This window comes from Fulmarus glacialis, unplaced genomic scaffold, assembly GCF_000690835.1.
Source record: "Fulmarus glacialis isolate BGI_N327 unplaced genomic scaffold, ASM69083v1 scaffold49841, whole genome shotgun sequence".
NCBI classification, from domain to species: domain Eukaryota; kingdom Metazoa; phylum Chordata; class Aves; order Procellariiformes; family Procellariidae; genus Fulmarus; species Fulmarus glacialis.
The window spans coordinates 1-14,986 of record NW_009195682.1 but is presented as its reverse complement, the minus strand read 5'-3'; the positions used below and the strand labels follow the sequence as shown (position 1 = coordinate 14,986).

Below are 14,986 nucleotides of genomic sequence, written 5' to 3'. Positions count from 1 at the left end.
AAAATGAGATCAGCAGATGTGTGCTGTGTGTAAGATGCATGTGTCCGGCTGTTAGCTTTTCCTACTCTCTTTCTCTGCCAAAATTATGGGCTGCAGGCTTTGTGCTTTTGCTGGCTGTAAATATGTCCAAAAGATCTGTTTGAATGCACTCTGTCAGAAAGGAAGGCATCAAAAAATATAGTCACCTGATATACAGACAGTATCTCAGGACAAAGGAATAGACCAAGGAACCCCATGTACGCGTGTAAGCAAACCTACAGCAACTTGGTGAGCACAGTAGCACCTCTAACTAGCATAGATTATTTTAGAGTGGTGGTATTTCCTTGGAAATTATGTGGCCCTACGTTTAGTTTTCTGTATCACACTGCTGAAGGAACTTCAGCATTTTTCTTCTGTTACAGCAAACACGATCCCATGTTTATTTGTTGATGTATGTGTCCTGGTGCATGCCTGGACCTCAGTGCAGTGACACTGTTATGGCTTAGCAGGCATTTGAATGGCAAACACTAAATTGTGGTGTTGTTCTTAACGCATTTCTTATGTTTCTTTGTTTTGCCCTATTTTTGATGATAACGTTAATCACTGAGCAAAGGAATAAATTTATTTTTGTTTATCTAAATTTTTACAACTTCTGAGACCAACTGTCTGGATCTTACACTGTTTGGTATCAAAAGTAATAATGTACTCAGTACGAGCTCATACGAAGTTAGATGGCTTCCCTGTCTAAACTGCGGGCTCTTCAGGGAAATGTGGGAGAATCCCTAGTGTTCTGTTGGAAAGAGTTAGAAAACTGTATTCATTAAACTAAATTATGATACATTTTTCAAAATGGTGCTAATTAAAGCCACTGCCGTTGCTTAATTGCAATTGGTTTAATGGCATTTGTTTTATCTTTTATATCTGATGGTGTATTTTGGTGTTTAACATGTGCAAGTTTGCCCCTTATTTTGTCTGTGCTTGAACCATCAGGCCTAAAGTACATATCTTACAGCAAAAAGTTTAATGGAAGATCCTAATAAAAAGTTAAGGTAGTAAAAGAAGGAGGCATCAAGCCATGTGCCACAGTGTTGGACGGCAGACAGAACAAAGTTGTACCCTGCAGATGTTTCTATTGATTGGCAGTAAATTATAATGTCGATGGTTTTTGGCAGGAAACCTGGGATGCTCATCTGAAATAAAATAAATGTCTAAAGAGATAAGTTTTTTTGAAACCCCAGGGTGGTGGGAGGGTTGCAGGTTCTGGCCACAACAGAGCACTATCTGCTTGCTTATCTTGTGGACGCTTCTCAACAGAAGTATTTTTGTGTGTTTATGACTTTGCCAGATTTACTACTAATGCTGATATTTCCATTCAAAATAATTCATTTGCGCTACCTCTATGTGCCAGTACATAACAAAAAAAAAATAGATGGAAATAATAAAAATTCCCCGTGTAGAAGTGTGTGCTTGGCTCAGGTTTGACTTGAACCCCCAGAATTTAATTTGAAAACAGCCTTATAAGGTTTTAGTCTTCACAGACTCTGTTCACTCTAGATGTATTTTTGCCTATAAGCAGAAAACAACCTACCTAGAGGAAACACTGACATCTTTAACGCCATCTTGGGTGAAGATAGTCTGTGTGTATTGCGTGACAGCATCTTGACTTAGTTTTATCGATATAACTTCTGACAGTGCTTCTTAAATTGTTTAGAAGCTTTCATATCACCCTGAAAATATGGGCATACAGTATTTGAAGATTTCATTTGTTTAATTTCCTAGGAAAAAGAAACAAAGAAAGAAAAAAGATTTTGCTAGAATGGCTTTGCTATACAGATAAGAGGATTTATAGTGTGAGACCTTGTTATGGGGCACAGGACGCATGAGCGTGCATGCGCGTGTCCACGGGCAGCCTCGAGAAACAAATTACGCCTCAATGTCTGTCAGATGGGGCAGTTAATCATAGCACCAGTGTGCCAGCGCTTCACAGGGTTAAAGCTATTTTTATAGAGATGAGTAGGGACAGTGGCACTCCAGAAAACAGTGTTCATGTCGGTTGTACATGTATAAAGACAAACTAAACCCTCCTCCCACCGGGAGCTTGGTCATGCATTCACAGCTTCAATTAAACTCGCAGTGAAGTTATTCACAGGTTCTGCTTGAATAAGGATCTATCCAATGGCATTTTCTGTGGGGGAATGTTATACTGCCTGTCTATGTGGTGTATGATTGCAGTACAAATGGTAATTTGTTTTCAGTCTTTTTCACAAGTAAGTAAAGATTGGAAAGAGACATAGTTGTAACTGAAGGAAGTGGGGAAAAGCAGGCAGAAAGAAGGTTTGAAGATACGTAAGGTTAATTTGTCTGTGGATTCCATGTTTCTGTTACGGGGTTTCCAGTAATGTAACACCTGGGATATCAGGACTGTTATGTGGAAAGGGTCCAGATCTAAATTTAATAGAATTATATTAACAAGCTTGTATTTAAGACAAGTGTTTTTCATGTTAATTTTAAATTTCAATTTATCTTTTTTTATTATGTTTTTAAGCACCTGACGTTTCAAAGGGAGTTTGATTCTGATTCTCTCAGACACTATAGCTGGGCTGCAGACACCTTGGACAATGTTAACCTTGTTTCGAGTCCCATCCATTCTGGGTAGGTCACTTAACAGGTTTCCTTTATCTTTAAATGTGGAAGTGTATTGTTAGTTGAAGAATACAGCCTGCTGTAATGGCTGATAACATGCCTATTCCTGCTCCAGCGGAAGCCAGTGGCAAAATTCACCCTGACTTCAATGAGGGTGCTTAATAACAGGAGTCAGTCTAGATTCTTGCATATCAAACCAAAACCTTGCTTCTGCACTTAATTTTCTGAATGCCAAAACATTGTAATCCCACAGGCTTCTCTTTAATAGTCCTGTTTTGCTTTTTCCGTTACTTATGCTTTGCTTTTAAGTGTCATAAGGTGATTTTATTTTAATTGTATTAAATTATTTGGAATACAAAATCAGAGGTATAATGTTACGCTTTCTGTTCTTTATAGAGAAAAAAAATGGGGGGCTTTAATTTAAATTCTTATTTTATTTATACCTCCAAACTCCTGCCTATTTTCCAATATCTGTAGTTTGACTTCAGTGGTACTATTCATTTATTTATAAGTAATCACTGTAGTCGTGGTGCTTCTTGACAGTACCACATAGACTCGATTTAAATGCAATAGTAGTAATGTTTGAATGCATATTTTAAAAATTTACAAATAAATGTGTAAGTGAAAGGAATCATTGCGTATGAGATTGTCTAGTATAAATATTTGTTGTTTAATTTTCAAGATCAGGACATAAAATTTCATATCCTTTTTAATTTAGTTCCCCGTTTTGTGACTAATTACGTTCTTATAATGAAAATGAGTGCAGCACATACCAAAAGATTTCAGTTCCAAAATAGCAGCAAGTCCCACAAATCTAAAGCTACAGTCCCACAATACACGTAAGCACCTGCTTCTGCTGAACAGAACTATACAACGGTGGATTTTTGGGTCCTGAGCTGATAAAACACTGCATATGGTCAATGCTAGAGTTGAAATTTCAAGAATTGCGGTATGAAAAGCTGAAGTCTGCTGGTTATTGCGGAAAGGTGTGTCAGCAAAGGTGTGTCGGAGAGCTGGTAGTCCACCCATTTGCATTACAGCAGGATAAAATGTAGTCAAGTCAATCCTGAAATATGTTTAATTTCTTCATAGTCACTAAAAATAAGAGATTCTAGAGTCCTCCAGCTTCAGTAGTTCACTATCCCTTCTTACGATATTTCTTCCCCTGATATTCAACTTAAAATTTCTTTCCTACAGATTAAGCCTATTTCTTGTCATATCCATAGTAGTCATGGAGAACAGTATCTTACTAGTCTCTTAACAATGGCTTATATGTTGGAAGACATGTAATCCTCTTTTTTACAGACTAAAATATCCCAGGTCCTCCTAGGTGGTACTTTCGACATTTCAATGCATTCTTGCTGCTGTCCCTGGCTCTCCTCTCTTCGATGATAGCTTATTTCTAAGCCAGTTTGGGCACCAAACTCCCAAAGACATGTCACCAGTTCTGGCTAGGACAGGATCACTACCTCTTTGGTCTGACACGACACACCTAATCTTAAGCAATCCCACAAAGAGAATTATCATTTTGGTAACTGCAGTTTTTGTTGGCAGATGTTTGTGATCTGCTAAAATCCCTTGGATCTTTTCTGAAATTCTGCAGTCTGGTTATTTTTTCTATGTTTTGTGCTTATATGTTTCGTTTCTTCCCTCTGTTTGCGTTTGCCTTTACTGTATTTCAGTTTGTTGGTTCCAGACCCTTTTTTCATTCTAGCAAGATAGCTTTTAACTCTGATCCAGTTTTCCAAAGACTTTTCAGACCTTCCTTCTGTCCAGTGTTCAAATCATGAATGAAAACATTAGCTTAGTACCTGGCCCAGGACAGCACAGAGAAATGTCCACTTGAAGTTTCCTTTCAGTTTAACAGTAAAGCACTGATAGTATCTCTTTTGAGGTAACTTCTCAGATGATTGTGCACTTACCTTATCTATACTATACCTCAATTGCTTACTGTGAAATACCAAGACAATACATCCACACATCCACTGGGTAAGTTACCCTGTCAAAGAAGGAAGTTAAATTCATTTGACATGAGTTACTCTTGCCACTTATATTTTGGCTCGTTTTTATTTTGAAAACTGGTGGCAGGTGAGTTGTAATCTCTTGATTATCCTTTAGGCCCTTATAGATTGATTGTTGGATAATTTATTCCTGAATATTTCTGGTAATTGGGGTTAGACTGATTGGTCTAAAATTTTCTGGCTCCTTTTCATCCTGACACAAAATAGGTCTGATGTTTGCATCCTGCCAGTCCTCTGGGACAGTATTTATCTGCTCTTAGTTCTTCAGCATGCTCACTAATGGTTCCAACTCTCCAAAACATACATTCTGTGGACTTGGAGTCTTTCGCATCAACTACTTCAGATCTGCTCCCTTTGTATGTCAGTCCCTGCTAATGCAGACATGCCCTTAGCTGCTGCCCAGAGGGGAAGGGCTGCAGACCTGCAGCAGTGGAGCAAACTGTGGGGTCCAGGGGAGGGGCGGGATCTGAGCACCAGAATATTCTCCAAACAGGTATAGCTTTTCTGACCTGTCACGTTTCTCATTTTACAGATAAAGTCCATCAGAAATGATGGTGTGATGACTCAGTTCTTTTGTTGGGAAAAAACCCTCACTCATTGTTTATTTTCTTTTCAATTGTGGTCCTATATTACGATATGATACTGTTTTGCCCGTTATCTTCATCTAGGGGCAATCGACAGATGTTCCCTTCACATCTTCCAGTGCCTCAGCACATCTGATATGCAGAGGATTGTGACTTTTCACTTCTCTTCTGCCATTCTTTTTCTCAAAAGCAACTCCTTTTCTGCTAGTTCACGGTGCTTTGTCCCAAATTCTTTCTGTGGCCATAGGCAGAGGTACACTGGCTGGGGTTGCCTGCTGTCAGCAGCTCTCATGGTCTGGGTCACCCTGCGGCCAGGGCCTGACCCCACTGCTCTTTGCATTCCTCATCCTCCCCCGAGCTCTGCAATGTGCCATGTGGGGGGAGCTCCCCTCTGCAGTCCGGGCTCTCGGGTTGCTCTTTTCCCCATTTACCCACTGTCAGAAGAGAGCATCAAAGTTTGTTCCCATTTCTTAATTGAGGCAGAAGGGGAATTTTGGGAGCAGGATGTGGAGACCCAGCAATGTATCAGTGAAAGGGGGAGAAAGAAGGAATTGTTGGCAGTAATTTTGACTCTTCTGGTTTTTCCCTTTTTTAAGCCAAGACAATGTTTCATGTTTTTCTTTCTGAGTTCAGATAAGTTGTTTTGCCAGCATATATTTTGAACAGGATCCATTGTAAGCAGCACATTGAAATGTGTCATGAATCTTGAGGCCTCTGGAAGGGTAGAGACCCTTCACCAAAATGACCTTCGGCTTTCAGATGTGAGCTTACTTGTGCAACTTTCCCGAACTAAAATGTGGGTGTGCTCTCTTCATGTTGCCTTTTTTAACTCCTTGGTTTTAACTCTTGGCTGAAAGAAAGAAATTAATGTGTCACACTGCCTTCCATATTGAGAAACTCAGAAATACTGAATGCAGTCTTGCAAGGTGGAGTACATCAGATTAATTATAGTTTACTCCAACCTCCTGTACACACAGAAGAACTCTTTTTTGAAAGCAATGTAATGAATGGCATGGACTGATACTCCTTTCAAGTATCCTGCCATACATATCTTTATACATTATACTTTGGAAAATAAACTGCTATAGAAAAGAACTGGTTTTCCATGGCACAGTGGAACATGTTTTGGGAATTAAATAAAGAAGTTGTGTTACAGTAAATTCTCTGTTGACCTAAGCAAATTGCAAATGCTTTTCTCTTCTCCATGTGCTTCTGCATTTCTCAGAGAAATTATGGACTTGTGCTGCCTAATTAAAGAACACTTCCTTTCGGATTTTTTTTCCATGTGTAGCATATTTGATACGACATAGGTCACAATATGTGAAGCAAAAGCCAAATAATTTCTAAAGTTGGCCTTTGAATGTGTTGCTTTTGTTATTTTTCTGGTTGTTACTTTTCCTTTGAGCTTATTATTGGTATTTTCTGTTGCTTGCCTCTAATTATCTTAAATTAATTTTTCCCATTTGCTTTCTAAATTATTTTGCAGCTATTCCTCTCCACTTCCCCAGTATGATTCAAGGTGATAACTCTGTGCTTTCTGTGAATCCTCATTTTCTTTTCTTTTTTTTTAACTCTTTTCCCACAGAGTGTGTGTAGATGTTTGTAGTGCATCCGCCCACATCCTCATCCCTTCCATGTATTCAAGTAGAAATGCTCATTAGCATTTAGCGTTGTGTTTTAGAGATCATATTGTAGTTTCCATTATTAGTGCAGCATTAATTTAGGTAAGCATCAGCTACTAATATTTTTGATAGAAAGTGCATGAAATACTGTTTGGAATTATTGTTATTGTTTTAAATGGTAAATTACTAATTTGAAAACTAAACAAGGAAATAATTAGTATGCTATTGACAATGATTACCTTTATATGGGAGCAATATGCATAAAGGCTGATCTGCTAAAGGTTTTGTCTTCACTGAAGGCTGCAGTGTGGTGTAGACACCAAAGCTGGCTGTAATGGGCTAGTTTCTGTGGTGGGGCATAGACTCATGTCAAGGGTTAATCTACCCTCGCTGTGAGCAGTGTGCATTAGCAGTGCTAAGCCCCAGGTTGCCAAGGCTGGACTGGTATCGGTGCCTGTCATCAAACCCAACTCAGCTATCTCTGCATGACCTTGAAATCTACAGCCTTAGCGTACCTCAGAACTTGGGACCTGATATTTATAGGTACTTCGTTTTAACTTCCATTGTTTTGTTTTGTTTTGTTTTGGGTTTTTTGTATTATTTTAAGTCAGTTCATTTAGGTGCCTACATATTCTTGAAAATCCACCCTGACATTCTTGCATCATTTAAATAGTTTGGATTCAGATAAAACATCTTATCTGAGTGCAAGCTTTAGCATTTTTGCATTAGATGAAAAACACCTTTTTTTATTAATTATGAGCTGGCTTAACATGCCAGTAATCACGTACATGATAGGCGGCTCTCCAAAACATTGCCTTGTACCGAGCCATCAGGCGAAGCCCAGCCTTGCCAAGCTCTCCGGGAGGCCCCTCTCTGTTGCTCTGTGGTGCGCTCCCCAGAGCTGCTGCCGCATCAGCCCTGAAGGGATGCTCCAGCCAGCCACCCCTCCGCCCCACGCACTTCCATGTAGTCTGAAGCGACCCCATCTTCTCTGCAGACAAAAACCATGCACATTTTTAAAAGGCCACCAAAACACCAATTGTAACAGATTCCTTTCAGTATTCTCTATTCGGTGACCAAGGGCTGTGGGTCCCTGCTTAATATTTTACTTTGCTTCATATTAAATTTTAATAGATTGTCTTGAACTCTTTTCACAGCCAGTCACAAGCTGGCTCCTTGCCAGCTCTGAAGACCAGCCATTGGCCTACCCTTCCACATGCTCAGTGGCATCTGCCTCCTACCATCAGCCTTCACCACCCACCGTATAGACCAGTTGCAGGAAGAAAAAGCAACTTAAACATGCAGACAGGCTGATAGTGCTCAGTGAGCAGAGGGGAGAGGGAACCAAAGGTCCAGGCTCTCTAGAGCTGGCATCTCTGCTTGTTACAGCCTTTTGTTAGCAAACAGAAAAGTGTTCCAGTCAACAGAGTTTACAGACATCTAAGATCTTGTGATCTATAAATATTAAGATTAACACAATTTATATACTCTTATAATTTAAAGATTGAGCATATTGTTTTTGACATAGATCTAATATTTGCAGAAAGCGTTTGGTTAGCCATTCAGCAAAGATCATGTCCCCCTGAAACAATTCCTCTTACGAGGAATTGGGATACCCTAGTGGCAACATTTGGATTTGTTCAGTAATGTACAGTGTATTGTACACTGTAGAGAAATGTGGATACAATTTATTTGTATGAAAACTACTGTGAAATATCGTGAATTTTATTCCATGCTTCAGTATTGTAAAGTGTCTGGGGCACAAGAAAAGATAATTTGGGGTTAAGGTCATCTCAGAGGGCTGTTTCACCTCCCCACCTTTACTGATGGATTTTAAGTTGGTTTGAAGAAATGTAGCAATTTCTTTATCTCGAATTCAGTTGGACAACCTTTCTGTCCTGCTTCATACATTTATAGCTTGTGTCCCTACCTGCCTGTCTCCTGCAGACCACTAAATACAAAGTTTTGATTACACTCCTGCTTTTGTGCAGATTTTTCCCACCCACGTCGCCCAGACTTCCGAATGCAGCTTATTTGCAGGCCTGGCCAATGCACGTCAGCTGTTACTTTTTATATCCTGCTGGGGTCAAAAGCAAATGTAACTGTCTTGCGCAAATTCCCATTCATACTTCAGAGCACTTGGGGGCTTTTTTAAAGAATCTTCACAACCCGCCTGGACTATTGGCTCTTACCCTTAGTTCAGTTTACAGAAGGGAACCAGGAAATTGAATGGATTCACCTGTTAATCATGTGAAGGTTTAGTCCTTAAGATCTGGAAGTTTTGGCAACAGCTGCGAAAATAATGAAACCATATAGCAGATGTGCCAGCTATGTCAGTGTCTGCATATCATACAGAAGGAGCAAACAAAAAATGTATTGGCATCAAGACTGAGTTGGTAACTCGTGTCCCTCTTGATACTGGCCTGTTATTGCATCTTCTACCTGAAGCTATTCTCTCTCAGCAGCTTACGGTACAGAGCAAAAGGGAAGGTATTTTGGAGCACCAGAGGAGACCCCCCCATAACTGTTTAGCCCTGCAGGAAGCTGTATGTTTTGATCCCCATAAATTGGAAGGATTTTTGCTGCAGAGTTTTGAAACAGGCTGAAGTCTGGCTTTGGTCCTGGGAGGAGACTCCACTTTCCTGTCTCTGTTCTGTTAAAGACAGTAACACTTCACATATGCAGCTTCTCAGCATTTCATAGATGAAATAAACCATGGCTGTTAATGATTATTCTTGTTAATATTCATTATTCCATTGCTAATAAAAAGAATTTTATTTTAAAATCTACCACTCACCACTTAGAAATATAATTGCTTACCCTTCTATTATTAAATGGAAAATTATGCATTGGAATGACACTGGCAAATGCGATTTTTCTTTAATGTCGCTTTTTGCTAATGAATGTCATCTTCACAGAGGAGTAATGGCATGATTTCCTCCAGAGTGCCATGGCAGCAGCCTAAAGAAAATTATGTACTTGATATTCTTACTCATTCCCCATCAGTGGAAGCCCTTAGTAGCCTGGACTGACTGTCACCCATGGCGCCAGCACTCGCGCTGCCAGCCATCAGGAGTGTTTGCAAATGACACTGTGAAGAGGTTTTGAAGACTGAGATCCCAAAAATAATAAGCATTTTTGATTCTTCTTTTTCTACACTGTCTGGTTCCTTTCTGCATGTGAGGCTAATTACTTTTGTTTATGGACAGTAGAGCTAACAGTAACAAAGAGATGTTTTTAAATTCTAATAAACTGCTATTAATACACTACTTGTGTACTCTTTTAATCCAAATTACTCAGTAGCACCTGTTCATTTCACCATGACGTTGCCAGACCTTTAGCAATTCCTGCTTTTGATAACCAATAGTTAACATGTAAGTATAAGTTTTAAAAGAATCTTCATGTTCTTTTTAGTTTAGCTGGGATCGGGAGGACTTTTCTAATAATGTTTTGTGACCATTTTCATTAACGTGTTTCCTTTTTCCTACAGTTTCCTGGTTAGTTTTATGGTTGATGCACGTGGGGGTTCGATGAGGGGTAGTCGCCATCATGGAATGAGAATAATTATCCCACCACGCAAGTGTACAGCACCAACCCGCATCACCTGCCGCTTGGTAAAGAGGCATAAACTGGCCAGCCCACCACCAATGGTTGAAGGAGAAGGATTAGCAAGTAGACTTGTAGAAATGGGGCCAGCAGGGGCACAATTTTTAGGGTGAGTTGTTCTATGAATTCCATTGTTTACACTCATGTTGCATCTTTCATTTCCTTTATCCTGTGGATCTAAGTAGTTAAACATTGACTCTACCTCATCTGAGCATGTAAGATAGGCTACTTAACTTGAAATATTAAAAAATGCCAACTGGACATTCCTTCCAGAAAGTACGCTTGTATTTTAAGCTTCTGTGATGACTGCAGGGTGGAGCCGAAGGTAAGGAAGGCCATAAAAAGGCCAGGTCCTGCCCCCATCTACTCATGCAACCTGCCTTTGAAGTCAGGAGGAGTCACACGCCTGTAACCCAGAACAGGTTTTGACCCTCTTGCTCGTAGAGTGATGGAGAAATATCACTGTCACAAAAAAGTGTCCTAAAGTCACCCACAAGGACCCAAATATTGAGCTCTGTTCCCTGTGCTGTGGCATGTGCACGGCTCCTGCCGGAGTTGCTGGGAGCTGCCTGTCTCTGTCCCGTGGAGCAAAGCCACTGAGAGTGATGGCGGAGCATTTATTGTAGAGCATCAAGTAGTACAAATGCTAGGAACTGACCTTTTTTTAAGCTTAAAATAGGGGAAACAATCCACTATGATGTGGCGCTTTTTTTTTCCTAATTATAAATTTTGTTCATTACCGTGAGTGGCACCTTGGTGTAAACTGCCGGTTCTGTCGGGAATGACAGTTTGTTCCTAATTTCCCCTTCTCGTTTCTCTTCCTGCTGCATGGATGTTATTCAGTAAACTGCATCTTCCTAAAACTCCTCCCCCTCTAAATGAGGGCGAGAGCATGGTTAGCCGAATCCTGCAGCTTGGTCCACAAGGAACAAAATTTATTGGGTAGGATATGTACGGAAAAGATACAGAATGTCTACAGTTTTTCTTTTGTTTCCAATTTTTTGTTATTCCCATTTTATTTTTTTTAAGTTTTCTAAAGCTTTCAGTTGATTTATGTCACTGAAAGAAAATCATAGTGGCTTGATTTAATATAGCTCTGCTACTACCTTGTGCTTATAGGCATGTAAAATTCACTGCCAGCATTCTGCTTTCATAACTTCTGTGCTTTTGTAATTTTTTAAATTTGAAGCGTTTCAACTGCATCAAATACATTTTAATACACAGTGACAGTCCTTTAAGTTCAACCCTGTGGTAGAGAAGGTATTTACAGGCCTTGAGTGAGTCTGTTTTGGAAGTGCATTTGTAAAACGTGATCACATAAAGTCTATTATTTATGAAAGATTATTTAGAAAAAATGTCATTGAGTGAATAACTTCATTCAACAAGGTTGGAGAAATACTGAGCTTTTCAACCTGCAACAGGCATCTTGATAAAATAAATTTGTAAAGCCAAGTATGCTACCCAAAGGAACTGTGGTGTGTAGTCTAAAAATGTAAGAATGTTTCCGTATATTTTTGACTGTTGTTTTCAAACCCTATTGTGAAATTTATTGCATTAGGTTTTCAAAATATTGGTGAGTGTTTGGTGTTCCAAACCTGTTCAATACCTTCTCACTGAGTATTCTTGTTAATGTCATGCACAAAATTGTGTGGTTTCTAAATATTTACAGAGACAGTATCTGAAATATTAGCCTGCAAAGATTGTACTACAGCATTAGTTTTCAGTTTGTACTCTTTTTGAACTAGAGAGTAAATATCTTAAGCAATGTATTTGAATTTTTGGTATTTACTTGCTGTGCAAAATGGGAGACAGCAGCTACATTCCTATTTCTTGTTAAAGGACTTGAGATTAGAGTAACAGCCTGGGTGTTCTTAAAAACATCTAAAATACGCATTAATTAAACTGTCTTTTTCTATTTTCATGAGAAAAAATACTGTCTAACTCTTCTCCCTTGGTATTTAATGTCCAAACTGGACTTACAACTAGTTTATGTCTTTCCTTGTGATGGCTGTTGTGATTTCCATGCTCAGGTAATTGATTGTTTAATGCACTCAACACCTTGTAGGTGTATAGTACCATAGAAGTGCTGTGTACTTCTCCCATCATGTGATGCTATTTAACTGCGTTATTACAAAGCAGTGAAATCCTTTACAACCTCTGTAGGAAAATAATGATACTGTCTATTTAAATGTCTTAAAGCTGTATAATCCATAATTGTTCACTTACTGTGTGATTTCAGTCGGTTTGTCTTAGCATACTTTAAAATGCATATCTTGCCTGTGAAGTGTTTGGCAAAAGTGTCTGTTTTGTTAAGGAATGGCACATGAAGTGAATGGTGGTTTCTGTCAGTTGTTCACAATAACTGTTCAGTAATGCACTCGCAGTCCTCTGTTGAAGGTACATTGTCTGGTGACATAGATGTATTATTAACCACCTTCTCATTCCCTTTCCTTCCCCCCAGAATGTTTGACAGTAACTAATATAAATGTGGTCGTGATGTTGCTTAACTCAGAGAAATCCATTCTGAAAGGGTCTAAACATTCCCCAGTGATGTTTACAGTGCAGATGTTGCAGCTGTGATTTTGGGCATGAGAACCAGAAAGTGAAGCTAATGAGAAACAACCTCTTGTGTTTCACAGGAGCTGCATCAACAGAGAGCCAGAAGTTTGAAAAGTTTGGGATTTAGTTTGAAGTTTAAAACCTACATGCATGTGCAGTTCCTGCTGCAGTGAATAGCTGTTGCATGCATTTGGATAGCTGGACTGTTTCTGAACTGACTTTGCCCCTTTAAATCCCTTGAGCCAAATCCGAATTTTGACTATGCTAATGCTAATTAAAAGTCAGCAGTGCTGTGTGTGGTGGAGGCAGGTTGGATCACCTATATCCTGGGATAAATGAGCAGGGAAAACTCTCCTTAGCAAAAGTTGTCACTATTTTTTCATGTAGGCAGCTGTTTCAGAAGATTTAAAAATGAGCTATATATTAATATTTTCAAGTTACCTATTAATTATAGTTTAAATGACAAAGGATTGTGCAGCTTTGGCAATTTTAAAAATATTTTTACCGTAACAGTGCTAACTATTTAAAATGACTGTAGTTTTTGTAAGGATTTAACACCCATAGGAAATTAAGGGCAGCGAGGAGATGTAGGATTAAAAATAATATGATTCCTTTTTCTCTAGCCCTGTCATAGTGGAAATCCCGCATTTTGGATCAATGCGAGGAAAGGAAAGAGAACTAATTGTACTTCGAAGTGAAAATGGTGAAACGTGGAAGGAGCACCAGTATGACAGCAAACATGAAGACTTAACTGAAATACTCAATGGCATGGACGAAGGTAAACATTTCCTCAAAGCTTTAGCACACCTTACCTTTGTGCAGGCTTGCTAACATGAGCAGACTAAAGCAATCTAAAGTAAAACAGTGCAGCGATATCTGACTTTGGGGAATACAGTGTGTGTGTAAAGAGAAATTGTTCAGCAGTGGCCTGGAGACATCCTGAAATGAGTGGTGAGTTTTGGTCTGAAGTCTTGCCAAGTTTAAGCAAAGTTGCACAGTTGTTTTACTGCATGAAGTTGAGAATAACATCCCAGCTGGAGGTAAGCATGTTTCTGCTGCTCAGGCAGGGCCACGTGAAGGTCATTCCAAACCAACGATGAAGTGTAAATGTCAGTTATATTAGACTTTTCCACAGATGCAGACCTTGGCCCATAGACTATTCTTCTTTGAAACAATATTGTTAGAGGTTGCCTCCCACAAATACACAACCTGCCTTCCTGATGCCCCTCTGGGAAGTCTGGCTCCCTTGTTTGGCTTGGACGTTGCTGTTTATGTGAGAGTCCCTCAAGATGAGAGGACTCAGCTGTACACAATTCATCAAAAGATGCTATGACAGATGGTCTCTGTGGACACATTGTGGGCAAAGCCAGGCTGGGGCTGCAGTGATCCCTTGGCACCACTGCTTTCTTTTTCTAGCAAGTATTTTTCAATACTTGTGCTGATAAACCATTGCTCGAGCTCTTTGCACCTGAGTGTGAATGAAATAGCTTGTGGTTTGGACTTTGTTTCTCTGTAAGGGTTTATCCACAGGATTTTCTCTGGATAACCTACAGAAAGTCACGGTGTGGTGGGGTAAAAGCTGCAGGAAAATTCTTTCATTATCAGCAAAAGCATTTGAAGCAAATGATCAGGCTGTGGATGGCAGCTATGAGAGGTATCTGTGATCAGGCTCCGCCTTTTGATCTTGGCCTCTCCTTGTTTGAAGAAGGCAGCCTCAGCAAAAGGCATGCTTTGAGAACATGGAAAGGAGAGTAGTGCTGTTGTGAGGGGCTCCCGGGACGTCTGAGATTTAGCATTTTACTGATTTCCTGGTCATCTGGGAATGGGAACAGCAGAATGGGCTTGTGTAGTATTTTCACTTCGAAGTGCTTGAACTGCACATGAGCTTGTAAAAATACAGAGCAACAGCAAAGGATCTGCTTGTTATATGATGATCTATTGTAGCCAGGTGACCCGCCTCGTGGATGAGGGA

General features: G+C 39.7%; 1 protein-coding gene across 1 annotated transcript; it reads left to right on the top strand.

Annotated features, from left to right (window-relative positions):
- Positions 1 to 2,524: 2,524 nt before the first annotated feature.
- LOC104084348 (ankyrin-3-like) lies at positions 2,525 to 13,792 on the top strand (the record flags this gene model as incomplete). Its single annotated transcript, XM_009588150.1, has 3 exons — positions 2,525 to 2,631; positions 10,340 to 10,564; positions 13,638 to 13,792. Coding segments are annotated over 3 exons (487 nt in total), but the record flags the coding sequence as incomplete, so codon positions are not given.
- Between the last annotated feature and the right edge of the window lie 1,194 nt (positions 13,793 to 14,986).